This window comes from Arvicanthis niloticus, chromosome 9 (assembly GCF_011762505.2).
Source record: "Arvicanthis niloticus isolate mArvNil1 chromosome 9, mArvNil1.pat.X, whole genome shotgun sequence".
NCBI classification, from domain to species: domain Eukaryota; kingdom Metazoa; phylum Chordata; class Mammalia; order Rodentia; family Muridae; genus Arvicanthis; species Arvicanthis niloticus.
The window spans coordinates 56,710,783-56,725,455 of record NC_047666.1 but is presented as its reverse complement, the minus strand read 5'-3'; the positions used below and the strand labels follow the sequence as shown (position 1 = coordinate 56,725,455).

The 14,673-nt window shown below is 46.2% G+C and overlaps 1 protein-coding gene across 30 annotated transcripts in view; it reads left to right on the top strand.

Moving 5' to 3' along the window:
- Cacna1c (calcium voltage-gated channel subunit alpha1 C) overlaps nucleotides 1–14,673 on the top strand; it is a 610,552-nt gene that overhangs the window by 417,794 nt on the left and 178,085 nt on the right. For 24 of the 30 annotated variants that reach the window (XM_076940415.1, XM_076940412.1, XM_076940413.1 and 21 more), the window contains one exon: nucleotides 2,281–2,420. In XM_076940415.1, coding sequence (XP_076796530.1) covers nucleotides 2,281–2,420 — 140 coding nt within the window. Of the gene's footprint in view, nucleotides 1–2,280; nucleotides 2,421–14,673 lie in introns of those variants that run through there. The other 6 variants (XM_076940390.1, XM_076940391.1, XM_076940392.1 and 3 more) reach the window with 1 other exon arrangement.

Sequence of the window (14,673 nt, the reverse complement as noted above, 5' to 3'; positions counted from 1 at the left end):
TCCATCCCCTCTTCACTTCCTTTGGTGATTCTTCTGTAGCTTCACTACCCTCTTCAAACTTCCTGTATACCTCTCCCTTCAGATTTCTAGCTGGTACCCTAAGTAAGGCCTTCCCCACGTTAAAATGCATTGTGGTCTGTCTCTATACCACATCTATGACTTTATAATGTGCCTCCCTAGGTCTCTGAGAGAAAAGCTGGCACCTAGCAGGGCTTCACCTCCCTCTCTACTAGAAGGCGTGTTAGCCTTCGTTCAGCTAAGCTTTGCCCCGTGTAAAGCCAGCATCCTCAGTGTGCCATATAACTGCCCTCTCATACACCGAAACACTGTGTCTCGATGATGTTGGGCTAGATAAAATGTGTCTTTGTAGTTAACACCACCTCCTTTGACTTTGTCAATGTGTTTACTGGAAAGGTTGCTCACATTGGGCCTTGCTAGTGTATCTTTGGGGCAGGGTTATGCTCAAGGGCTTCAGCTTTTGCCACTCTCTCCTGGGCATCTCTACTGGCCCTTTCCCCATCACTCCCCAGATCAGATGATTTCCAGATCTCAGTGGCCTTGGTTGTGTTAAATCAAGTGTTTTTTTTCCCACATGTCTTCAGCTCTGGACAGTTGACCATGACTATCTCACTTTCCCCAGGCTCCATGGAGCATCATCAAGTCTCCTGCCCACACACCACTCCTCAAATGCCTTTTTGATTTGACTCTGCCTCCACAGTGATGAGGACCCTTTGGTACAGTCCTCTTCACATACAGCTTCCATACAGACTACATATGGTCCAAACCTAAACACACCCTGTACAGAAAACAGTTTTGTCTCTGTCCTAGACAGTCCTTTGACTTCCAGAGACATGACACCAGCTCAGAAAAACATCACACATACGGTAATTAGCCCAGACTTGGAGAAGGGGCCAATAGAATGTGGACACCTATCTGCCACCACATCTCCCTCCTTTTACATGGCTTCAGCCCAGGATGTTGGAGTCACATCTCATTTCTGTTACATTACCTCCTCACTAGTCCCAAAGCCAGTCCTGCTAGCCCCATCTTAAAAATGAATTAAGTATCGGAGCCTCACCAGTCTCCAAATTACCACCTGGCCTGAGCCCCAGCCTCTCAGTGGGCCACAGCAGCAGCCCGCCCTGGCCCCACCCACTGCAGGCTCCGCTCACTGCAGGCTCCGCCCACTGCAGGACCAGTTGGTATTAGACTTCACTCAGACTGTGTCCCTTTCCTGCTCAGTTCCTGTGTGGCCCCTCTTTCTTACCCAGCCTCATCTTCCCTCAGTTTCCCTCTGTCCTAGTTGTGCTGACAGTTTGTTGGTCCTAACGTCTTTGTACATCTCCCCGGATCACTGTCCCGACTGTTTCTCTGCCTGGAGTGGTCCCACACAGCTACGGGGGCCTCTTCTAAATCATCACCAGAGCAGGGTTCCTTTCTAAGCTGCCCTCTGCTCAAAGGCTGGTCTCTTGCTGTTGCCACTGTGAACCCCTCCTCTCTCCAAACATCACATTCTGCAAGGTCTTGTGACTGATCATTCAGATCCTGACTGCCCCTAGGGATGTCAACTCTCAAAAGTCGGAATATGTCTCTTCTCCTCCAATTCAAGTATTTAGTGGATTGCCTGCACACAGTAGGTGCTTGTGTTTGTTGGGGATGTGTGATTGCAGATACATTGTCAGAGCAGAAACCAGTTTTAGCATTGTGACTTCATATGCTCATGGGTCCTGCTTGAAGCTCTCCCACTGACCCCTCCAGCCAGCCAGCCATTTGTTCAACAGGGGGCTCCTCGGCAGTAGTTATACGCGTGGGTGAAGTTGACTTCTAAGGTATTCATTGTCCCCTGGAACGAATCACACCAAGGTTGTCATCAGGATGGAGGAGTAGGCAGAGAGCACATGCCTACTAAGCGCTCACAGCAGGGAAGCTGGATTCCACAGCAGTGAGGACAGCACTCAAGGGACATGATAGACTTCTCTGCTTTATCCCTGTGCCTTGACAGCTGTGTTGGGAGCCTAGCTCACTCAACCCAAGTATGCACACACACTCAGACAGCAAAGGGCTGTCCAAACCTCACTCAGCACTCTCTATGTAGTGATGCCTCTCCTATGTAGTGTGGTGATGCTCCTGCTGATGGAATTTCAACTTGCAACATTTTTTGTGGGTCTCCAGTGGCCACGCCTGTGACAAACTCCAGCAGTCTAGGCTGTGTTCTTGGATTGGAGCCCAGCTGAGTAACCAACTGGGGTCCTGACGACTCCTCTTTCCCCTCTTTTCTAGGCTTTTTAGTGCAATTTTAGAACAAGCAACCAAAGCTGACGGGGCCAACGCTCTAGGAGGGAAAGGAGCTGGATTCGACGTGAAGGCACTGAGAGCTTTCCGTGTGCTTCGTCCCCTGCGGCTGGTGTCTGGAGTCCCAAGTAAGTAAAGGCCCTGTCCCTCTTGAGTGCCCTTCCATGACTGCCCTCTTCCCTTTGCTGAACTGCCAGAGCACTTCTGGAAAGAACCTGGTTTCTGTGAATGGAACGTTTTCTTATAGACAAGCCTGATTTATAGAGTTCTGGTGCAAACACACCATATGCAGGAAGCTCAGCTTCTGTAGAAACCCAGAGAATATTTATAATAGTCACACAGATAAAGAAAGGCAGCCTGCATAGACAGGGACCTTCAGGCTATATGCTCCTTGCATGCCAAGATAGGTATGAACACATTTACAGCAGAGGAACCTGGGCCTCAGAAGGCTAACCCCTACCTTACTTAGCTCAGGAGAGGTAATCTGATCCCTACAGAATGTCAACAAAGCACCACTGAACATTCTCAAAGCTCAGCCTTGCTATTTCCCTGTTCTCACACCCGTGGGGTATCCTCAGCTGCATACAGAGACCTGATACGTGCCATCCAGAAAACAGGTTTCTGCTGAGGGATGGGGCTGAGCACTCTGCACTAGGTATGGGGCTGTGGAGACTTGCCGCCCTCTAGGATATTAGCCTTACGGACACTCCTTCCCTCCCCTGTGGGGACTCTGAGCTCAGGGACTTCAGCACCTCTTGGTTGCAGCAAACTCTGGGGAAGCATCCTCTATAGGAGTCTTCTCTCTCATTCTGTTTAATCTGGGAAGAACTCTGGTTTTTTTTTTTTTTTTTTTTTTTTTTTTTTGCTAACATAGGATGTCCTGGGTCAGTACATCAGTCTGGGACTTAAGTGTCTACATGGCCAGAGGCAGGGAAACAGTGTCTTCTGAGAAATAGCCCCTCCTATGTGCTCTGTGCTGAGTACCTGGCTGCATTCTTGCTATTTGATAGCACCTTAGAATCATAAAGCCCCAGGAAGGTCCTACTGGCTCTCCCCTTCCAGTATGTGTGTAGAAAGAGGGGTGGGAGAGGGCTTAATTAACTAGCAGCACAATGAGGACTAAACCTGGTCTCTCAACTGCCCTTCCTACTGTACCACACCGTCCTTAAAGAGTTAAGGCTACCATTCTTGACTGTCTTCGATTTTGGCATGTGCCTCCTGTCTCTTTGGCTGCAGTAAAGCCACCTGCTCTCGAAGCCCAGTTTATTCTTCCCGGTCTCTGTTCAATGGTTAGATTTATGTCTTGCCCAGGTGGGGAAACTTACTGAGTAGGTGCAAGCAGGAAGTGTTGCCTTGGTTAGGATTCCATTGCTGTGATAAAACACCATGACCAATAGCAGCTTGGGGAGGAAAGGGTTTATTTTAGCTTATAACTCTTCTGGTCACACTCCATCACTGAGGGAAGTCATGCCAGAAGCACAAGATAAGAACCTGAAAGCAGGAACTGAAGCAGGAGCCACAAGGAATACTGCTTACCAGCTTATTCCTCATGGCTTGCTCAGCCTGCTTCTGACATAACTCAGGACCACCTGTCCAGAGGTGACACATCCCCATGGCCCCTCCCACATCACTCATTAGTCATGAAAATGCACTCCAGACTTGCCTGTGGACAACCCGTTGAGGCTTTTCTTTCCAGATGATTTTGGCTTGTTTCAAGTTCACAAAACAGGCCAGGACACCCTGTTTGCACACCCAGGAGACTCCCTGGGCTGAGATTAAACAGTGTCTCAGACTGGAAAGTGACAGGGAGTGTCTAATGCTCGCAAGGTGACTCCCTGGGCTGAGATTATACAGTGTCTCAGACTGGAAAGTGACAGGGAGTGTCTAATGCTCGCAAGCAGTTGACATCACTGTCTCCTCAGTTTTGGCCATTTTGCATTAGTTATGGTTTATATGATGGTCAACACCAAGTTGCCCTTTGGTGATGCCTGAGGACCTGAGTGTACATGGTTATTCCTTCATAACTCCATAGAGTGGCACTGGGGATTAAGTTGGGAGACAGAAGCAATTGTCTACACAACTCTAAAGGAGTGTATGATAGAGCAGCTAGTGTGTGAGAGGCAGGAGCTATGAGTTACTGTAGACTTATACCACAAAGTTACCAAGGACAGGCTGACTCACACCATCACATACATTCTCGCTAGGGGCTTGGGACCTTACCACACTGTGAGGGACGTCGGGGCAGCCCAGGAGAAGAGCACACCACTCAGCTTTGGCTGTAAGAACAGATGATTTCAAATGCCATATAACCTTCAAACAGACCCACTGTATCTGACTCGCAGTGTGTGAGAAAGAAGGATTAGCTGCAGCCTTCAGGCCTGAGCGCTTCTCAGAGATAGACAGGACTCTACATCGTGTCCAGTTTCAGAGCCTCAGCTACAGCAGCTGCCACCGTGCTGTCTCTGTGGCATGAGATGATCAGAGAGGCTAGCCTGGAGTTACAGCACATAAACAGTCCCAGGCTAGGTTTGCAGGAAGCTCGCCTCATAGCTGCTTGTATTCCATTGGCCAAAGCAGTGCATGTACCTGATGTCAAAGACGATGAGACAGAAGACTGTAATTGGGCTTCCTCACTGTGGCTCCTCATCAGAGATTTCAAGCAGCTGCTGACTTGGTGACTCACTAACGCAGAGAGAATGGCTCTTCTCTGAGTGTCAACAAAGGGCTTGGCCTGGCATCTTGCACTGTATTAGTTTCTGTTCCGTTTTTGAAACAGTGAAGAATGAGCCCACAGGGACCAAGTACATTGGATTAAATCACCCCCTTTTCTCATACCCTTTAGCAAAACTCTGTCTTAGTCTGGTTTTCTGTTGCTGCAATGAAACTCCGTGAACAAAAGGCAGGATGAGGAGGAAAGGGTTGATCTGGCTTACACTTCCATATTTCTATACGTCATCAAAAGAAGTCAGGATAGGAACTAAAACAGGACAGGAACCTGAGGCAGAGTCCATGGAGGGGTGATCCTTACCGACTTCCTCAACTTGCTTTCTTATGGAAGCCAAGACTCTCAGCCCAGGGGTGGTTGGAGTCTCCCTCACAGATCACTAGTTAAGGAAATGCCTCACAGCCCATCTTATGGAGGTATTTTCTCAACTGAGGTCCCTCCCTTCAGATAGCTCTAGCTTATGTCAAGTTGACATAAACTAGCCAGCACACACCTCACAGGAGCCCATGTTGTCACCATTTCTTCTTCTCCCTCTCTTTGCTACACATCTGTCTCCAGGCTTTCTTCTCCCCTGCTCTGCCAGAACATCTCTTGTCAGGACCACCTCTCTACAGTAGTGGTTCCAGTGGCCATCTCTGCAGCCCCATTGGCCTTTATCTCTCTGTGCACTAGGTAGTTCTGCATAGCTGACCCTCCCTGGTCTCGAACCTCCCATCACTTGGCATTTGAGACACTCTTTGCTCCCAGTCCTGCCCTTGCTTCGCTTGCTTTTCCTTTTTGCGATTTCTTGTTCTTTCCTCATTCTTCTCCCTCGTAGCCCTGGAGCGCTCCCGATGTAGTCTTGGTGCCTCTCCTCCATCTACACTCGTTCCCCAGTCATCCTGTATTATCCAGCTTCATAGCATCACACAGCACATTCTTATCTACAGACTCCTTAAGCTCTAGAGTCACACACCCCACTACCACTTCATGCCTTTCATCATGTCCAATGAAGTTGGTAAATAACCATGCCCCGATGCTACTCTCTAGCTTCCCCAATTCTTTTGCACCTTAGGAGATGTTAACACACTTTCCAGCTTCTTTTCTCAGGCTGAACACTTCAACTTTCTTCCTTCTTCTCATTCTTGGCATCAGATCCATCAGAAGATTCTATCAACTTTACCTTCAAAGTATATCAAGAACTGATTTCTTGCTGTCTGTACATTCCTTCCTTTCCTGCCACCATCACCTCTCATGTGGATAGAATTTTCTGCCTTGACATGTAACCCTAATCATAGTGTATCCGTTAGGTTATATATTGGATTTATTAGAGTGATTTACAGGCTGTGGTACGAACAGTACACCAATGCCTGTCTCCTGATGGGAAGACCAAAGATCCACATTTAAGATTGGTCTTCCACCTCAAATGATCCAACCAAAAAAAGTGTCTCTCTCATGGGCCCAGCTGCTTGAGTTTTAGTTAATTCCAAATGTAGTCAAATGGAAAGCCAAGATTAGCCATTACACACAGCCTAAGATGAATACAGCAGCCTATATTTCCCTCTTGAAATCCAAGTCATGCCAAGCCTTTGCCCCACTCAGAACCCTCTAAGGCTTCCCTAAGCCACCCAGAATGGAAGCTGGAGTTCGAGTCCATGTCGTCTCCCATTCCTCCTCTGTATCCTCACCTCCCTCTAGTCTGCCCAGCTTCTGCCTTCCTCAGCCTCCTTGACATCCCAGTAGAACTCCAAACTCTCTGCTGAGTCAGGTGCCACTCACATGCCTCCTCATCTTTTCTCGTCTCTTCTGAGATATCATCTCCTAGCATGTCCTCGATGCCCACTGTCAGCCATTCTCTTCTCTCCCTGTGTCCTGTGCTGTCTTGATTGTCTCACATTACATGCCACCTAGCCCATACTAATTATGTCTTTATTCATTTGTCCTCCATTATCACCAGGGTCACAGTTTACAGCATCTCTGTTCACTACCACATCCTTAGTGGTGGACGAGTGCTGTAGCAAGTGTGGACATCATTTCAGACCCTTAGGATGAGTGCCATATCGCATGGAAGCTAAGATTGCCTAGCTCTCCAGACACTCCTGATGCTGTGGGGCCCAGATGTGTGTATGCTGCACTCACTGGTCCAGAGTGTGAACTCTCAGTTGCACTGGATCTCCATGGCAATTGTGTGAGCTTCAGTAATAGACAAGATGTTATATATGATGTCTAGGATGCACGTTTCTTAGAAGAAAAAAAGGTTAATTCCATAGTTTATAAAGCTTGCAGCTCTAAACTATGTGGGCGAGGTGCCCCAAAAGCTGCTGCTGTTTTTAAACATATGTATGAAATGTGACTGGATGCTTGACTGAAGATTATGCAGGGAGAGGGAAGACTGTGAGTATGGGCCTGTGATTCACCCACCAGCCTCTTTTAGACCTTACCTTATGGGAGAAGTTTCCAGCCAAGGTACAGACGTGAATCTATGCTGTGTGTTCTCAAAGGTTCTGTAGTAGGAAAAATACTCATTAAAATGACACAGAAAATAAAAACTATAGATTCCAAAGAATATTTAAGTGTGGATTAAGGAGCATTATATTGAGTAAGCTTTGGGGATACCATACTTCCAGGAGTAGGGACCATGGATCAGAAAGACTTCCTATAGCAAGTAGAACTTGGGCTGGATCTCAACAGACAAACAAAGGAGTGACATACCAGGACATTGCAAAGAGAAAAGACAGTGTGGTGTACACTGGAGGGATTAGGAGCTGATTATAGTAAAAATCAAACTGACTCCACTGATGATGAAATTTCATAGAATGGAAAGATGTGGTTGCTTTGTAAAGACTTTCCTCTTTGTGAGGCCTCTGTTCTTTCCAAGAACAGAGTGTGAGGCATACATGATGTATGGATGTATAAGCCACTCATAGCAAGATGCATGACACAGTATATGTGAACAATGAATATTGAGAGCAGTGCTCCAGAATGTACAATGTATATGAGGTACTTAGGAACAGTAAGCAGTGGTCCTTCCCACGTGACCCTCACGTGTCCTTCTAGAGAAGACCTTCCAAGGGTGTACTGAATCAAGGTAGACAACAGATGGAAGTGTGAGATCATCCCTTAGGTTGCTCTGATAGAAAAAGGAATTGAAAAGCTGTCTCCATTGAAGAGGGGCAACAATTAGGCTCCCTCCCATTATTATCTGGGAGCCAGCCACAACACCAGGCAATGGGACACACTGGAGATAATAGGCCCTGTAGTTTATAGATAAGAGGTAGGGGTGGATATGGAAGGATGTGGACTTTTAGGCTCGCTATCTGCTTGGGTTACCAAGACATACCAGCCCTAGCCAGCATAAACCCATTAGCCCCACACTCAAGAAAGCAGTGAGCAGCATCAAGAAGTGAACAGGGAGCAGACTGAGGTGGACACGAAGCATCATGGCTGTAGGCAAGTCCCTAAGTAGCTACTGCTGTCCTCTGTACTAGCAAAGCTTTAAAGACTGCACCGGAGAGAGCGATGACCAGAGCAGTTAGTTACAAGGTGTCTGCACTCATAGTTCTTGAACCATAGGGAGTGTCATGAACCTACTAGAGACTCAGCTGGCGGAGTCAGACCAAAGCAAGACACCAGAATTCCTTTTTCTACTCTTGTTGGAAGAATGAAACTGTTAATTATGGTTTCTTAGATCTTCAAAGCTGCCCCAAACCAATGTGTTAAAGGCTTGAGCTCCAGCACTATTTGAAAGTGGTAGGCCTTTAGGAGGTGGGGCCGGACAGCAAGAACTTTGCTGCTCTCCAGGTATGCCCTGAATGATACAGCACCGTGAGCTGACTGGGTGTCTTCCGTCTTGCTCGTCTACCACAATGCACTGTGCTGCAACAGACTCAAGAACAGCAGGGCCAATTAACCACAGAGCAAGTCCTCTGAAACCATGAGCCAAGATAAACATCTCCTCCTTAGGCAGACCTTCTCAGTCTTTCTTCATAGCAACAGAGAGTGACTGACAGAATCTTTAACTTAATCTTTCTGCTACAAGGGCTAGAGCGATAGCTCAGTGATTTATAGCACTTGTTGCTTTTACAGAGGACCCAGGTTCAGTTCCTAGCACCCACATATTGTCTGACAACTATCCCTATCTCCATTTTCATTTAATTCTATACCCTCTCTGACCTCCCCAGGCACCAGGGGATACACATATATACAAACAGGCAAAACACCCGCACATGTAGATGAAAATAAAGAAATTGTAAAACATAGTAGTTAAGATACCTGCCACAAAAGCCAGTGACTCACCTGTGTGTCTAGTTACCACAGCGAGGCATACTTAGCCGGGGACCTGTTTGTAACTATGGTACCTACTCTCTGCCTCAGTTGGTTCCCGTTCCTTCTCTCCTTCCCCGCCTAGGGATTAGTAACCACAGGGTAGCCATACTGATGAGCCTGTGCTCCCCATGATCAGCCTGATGGGACTATCTAATGTTTCTACACCTTCATGGTCTATAATTGTCATGATTCAAGCCACCATCACTGCTCTCAGACAGTTTTCAAGACCCAAGGGCATTTGCTTTCTAGTAGAGAGAGGGTGCGCTCAGCCTGCATAGGCCCTAGCAAACAATTGATTCTACTCAGAATCAACCTTGCAACGTTGCCCAGCCTACCTCCTCTAACCCCTCATTCCCAGGAAGCAGGAGGAATAACTACATCTTGTCACAATCATTAACCTTCTACCCTTCCTCCTGAGTCAGAATGTCCACCTGGGAAGCAACCATGGCTACCTTGTCAACCAAATGTCCACTCTCCAAATGCGAATTCTTTAGCCAGCAAATTTCAGGGCTCACAATATCATAGGGCTCTCTGGTGGGAGCAGACAGGACTTAGATTCCTATGCTCTCTGCAAGAATCTGCCAGGGAACATGGTGAGCCCCTAATTTTGTAGATTCTGTAGAGCGCTCTGTGCCTCTAACACACATTTGTGCAAACACACATGGCACATACAACACAACACTCATCCCCGTCTACCATGTAGCAAGAGGCAGCCAAGGATGGTGGTTCTCAGGGTACTCCAGAGGGCAGCTATGAACAGCGTGGTTTTTCCACAGTCCACATAGGTGAGTTCCCAGACAAGCTTCTGTGCACATCCCTGGGCCTGGTTTGTTTCAAGGAGCCCCATGAAGGTCTTGATACTGATGTGGCTACCATGCAGAACCATGGCTGCGAGGGGAAAATGCTGTTCTTTCTCCTGACCTGGCTACAGACAGCCCTGTCCGGTGCCCGCTGTTTCCTTAGCTGGAGCATCTCTCATCTTCTCCCTTCCAGGTCCTCCCATGGCACAAGCCTCGGCCACAGACCTAGCCCTGGCTCTGCTGCCCGCGGTTTCTCTGTTTCCTGCTCAGCCTCAGTTTCTCTGTCTACAAACTGATAATCTGCACAGCACAGATAAGAACAAGCCTTTTCCTGGTAGAGCCCTGTTCTCTTCCAGCAATAAAGCCTTTTAAGTCCACCCCTGGGCAAGCCACAGCATTTGTAAGAGAAAATGACCGAAAGGGCACAGAGTTAGTGAATTCATCCAATGAGCATCTCATGCCTTCTTGGCTCTGCTGTCATGAGTTTCATAAGAAATAAATAACTAAGCTGGAGAAATCAGATTATTTGGTAGAGCAGGGTAAGAGAAAAATATCAGTTACAAACAATACATGCCACCAACAGCAAGGTTTAATGTACTATGGAGTATAGCCCTTGCCCAGTAATGAAAATACACCTTTCACACGAGAACCAGGTAGCAGGTGGTAACAGGACATGGTTCATTCAAAGCAGTGTACAGCCTCAAGGTAAGCTTTACCATCGAGAGCTGGATTCGGTGATTAACTAGGCCAGTGGTCTAGGAAGCAGGGATATTACTCCTGATTTATAGGCAGGAAGGATAGCCTCCAGTGCTTTACTCTAAGGAATGCAGGGAGATGGGCAGTAAAGACTATGCAGTCTAGAAGGATGCTCAGGGCTGCCCCACCCCACCCCCAACAGAACTGGCTGGAGAGAATGAGGTAGCTGAGAGTCAAGTTGTGAGCACATTTGCATTTCACGAATTCCTGAATTCCCTGGGCTACAAGCGATGATGAAACATGGGTCTATTGCTGCCTCTGGATTCAATGCTGAAGTTGACCTGCAGGTGAGCAGAGTGTGGGTCTGTGCCTGCAGTGGGCAAGCTACTTGACGTCCATTTGTCCCAGAGTCTTCAGCTCTCTTCTCTGTGAAATGAGAGAGTTAAACTATTTTATTATTAGACTCCTGAGCACTGTCATTTTGTATTTTGAAAATAGAGAACAACAGTGATCTAAGAATCCTTCTTGAGATGTAAATTTCGGAACTTTGGTAGTCATTAGCAAGGTATGACCTCGTGCGTATCTCCCCAGTCATTATCTCCTAAGATTGCAGCAATCAGACAATTCAGAGGTGGGAGGTATGCCACATGATAAGTCAACTGGCATGATCAGAAGTAGAACTGATGCCACATGATAGGTCAACAGGCATGATTAGAAGTAGGAAGAATGGCAAATGAGAAGTCAACAGTCATGATTAAGCACTGTCTGTGTGTTGACAACTAGCAGGTGGCATGCCTTCATAAAGACCACGTGAGATCCTTAAACCTCCTGAACTGCAGCTCTGTGACTCATCTCTGTGCCTGGCCCTCTCTTGGAAATCACAAACATGCAAAACAAGCAGCCCATAGCAAGGGATAACACTTAATTAGAACAAATGCTAACAACAAGGTCCACTCAGGCTTCGTGCCAGAAAGGAAAAGGAAGAGAGAATGAAATGAAAATTCTGGGAGGTGAAAGTTCCAGGAAGTGGCTGATGAGCAGAGCATGCGCTCCGTGCCTTTCTCAAGTTCGTTTACACACCTGACTGGTGCAGTTACTAGCTAAACACACACAGCGGCACCACAGCTTAGGATGTGAAAGAGAGAAGAAAAGACTAGAGTCTCACAATCCCCATCAAAAGCATACTTGTGACCCAAAGACTCCCTCTAGATCCTACCTCTAAAGTGTCCACCACCTTCAGCAAGACCATCCCAGGGCAGTAGGGCCTTTAGGATGTAGTCAAGGCTCACACTATACCAACTTTTCTGAGGTACAAATGACAGTCACTGAAACTAGCAGATCTTACAGATATAGGTGCAAATGTAGTAATCTTACAACTTTATGATAATATACTTTCTTTACCACCTCCTGTCCTGTAGCTATACATATTTTATAATCACACCCCCATATTACTGTTTCACAGTCAAATGGCTCAAGTAGATTACGGAAACAGTGTTTTATGTGCGCCCGCTTACCTGTCGTTTCTGGGTCTCCTGCTGTAGAAGTGGATTCTCATGTCCTCGGACACTGTTGTCTGCTCCACTCTCACCTTTAGTTCTGGTGTTCTACATGCACACATGTTTGGCCATCACGTATTGTTCCATTTGTCCTTAAAGCTTAGTTCAGTTTTCCCCCCAATTCTTCTTTGGTCTGTGTTCCACAGATTGAATAATTTCCTTTGTCATTCCATCTTACCTGTCTTTGTTTGTTTGTTTCTTCTGATGGCTATCTCTAGCTTCATTGAGCTTATTCAGTGAATTTCTTATTTCCATCTTCAGCTCAGTTGCTTTTTAATTTATAGAGCTTTAATTGGGTCACCTTGTATAGTTCCCAAGAAACTATGGCATGCTTCAGTTTAATACAGTAGACTTGTTATTCACTAGATATGTTTTCTTGTGTGTGTGTGTGTGTGTGTGTGTGTGTGTGAACATAACAAATATTTAAAAATATTTGTCTGTTAAATCTAACATATGCAGTCTCATTTTTTATTGGATATATATCACATGTTCCCATTTCTTTGTTTACTTGGTGATTTTTTGAGGTCTGGAATCTGCTGTCTTCCTAAGCGTTTTAATTCTTCAGCTAAAAGCTTCGTTTCTGGGCTTGTATAGACCTGATTTTATGCTGGTTGGCATGGACCAATTGAAAACCAAGCCCCTCAGCCTTCCTATCCCATCCCCCTTTGCACTTGGTTGGGGCCTGGTTTGCAGATTTGTCCTAGTGAGTCAAAGTTCAGGGACCGTAGCATAAGGTTCTTGCCCCTCAAATATCCCTTTCTGACACCGGAGTCGGATGCTAAGGCCTCACTGACATGTTCACTTGAGCTCTCCGTATGAGAGGGCCAGAGCTCCAGCCTCTTACCACTCCTCTCCCTCCCCTACCCCACCCGCTGCCCTCAGGCACTGATTATAACACCTATGGCACCTCCATTCTGCCCTCCCCCTTGGCTGCTATTTGATGCAACTGGGTAGTTGCACATGTATAATCTTGTTCAAAGCCATTGCACGCAAACTTCTAGGGGCCCTTATCTCCTACCCAGTTCCTTGCTGATGTCCCATCAAACTGTCTTAGCTTCTCAGGTTCCAATCCAACCCCATTGTACTTGGGCAGTGGTCCAATGGACTTGGGGCTCAGGGAAGTGTCTGTCTACTGTCAGAGTCAGGATGACTGTGCTCACCGAAGTATCTCAGGGATTCAGTCTTATAAACATTATGTCCACTTCATAGAAACAGCTGCTCCATTATTTTGTTCAGCTTTTTAAATGTTTATGGTGAGATGGATAGTTGGTACATGGTGCTCTGAAATGTGTAGAAATTGAAGTGTACTTAATTTAAATTACAAAATGAATGATTCCTCTGTTAACAGTTATAAAAAATATTCTCATACATTCAATATTGCATATTGATTTTTTTCCTCACAAATTTATTGAGAATTTATTATGTGTAAGGCAGAGCAGTAGCTGGAGGATAGAAAGATTAGAATTTCTTTTTTATGATAATTATAAAATGTCAATTCAGCAAATTTGAGAACCAAGAGGGATTTCTCATAGATGATGATGACATGTCTTTACTGTAAAGACACTGAAAGCCAAACCCAAGGGGGACTTGGTTCATCAATGGCAGAAGGCAAAATAGCTTGATTTTTCACAGATCTAAAATATACATTTATTATTGTTATGTGCCAGGTAGATAGATAGATAGATAGATAGATAGATAGATAGATAGATAGATAATTTCTCTCCCATGTAGTCATGTGTGAAGACCAGTGGTTGATGCTGGAATATCTTTCCTTATTCATTTCTCAACCTTATTTGAGACAGGGTCACTTACTTAGCCTGAAGCTCCCCATGCCAGCTAGACTGGTGCACCAGTGAACCCTCAGGACCTGCCTTCCTCAAACGTGTAGCACTGGCATCACAGGGTCACTCTGCCATACCTGGCTTCTGCATGGGTCCTAAGGACCCAAACTCAGGCTCTCAAGTTACACAGCAAGAGCTTTACCTGCACTGAGCCAACTTCCTAACCTGAAAATATATAGACGCTTTTATTGTATGATTTTTTTTAAGTTTGTGGGGTTTCTACCTCTATGAAAATTTTCAATGGCAGAGTGTCTATTGCTGTGTTAGGTGGGCCAGAACGAGGAGGCAATGAGCATTTTGCTTCAACTTGTAAGAGAATGAGTAGATGGTACAGGATCACCATAGGGAACAGAGACAGAACCATGGTTCCTGTTTTCCCAGCACCCGAGCCAGGAGAAAGCTATGAACACTGGGATAGGAAAGTATTTGTTGGAGAAATATGTATAAAGATGTAAAAG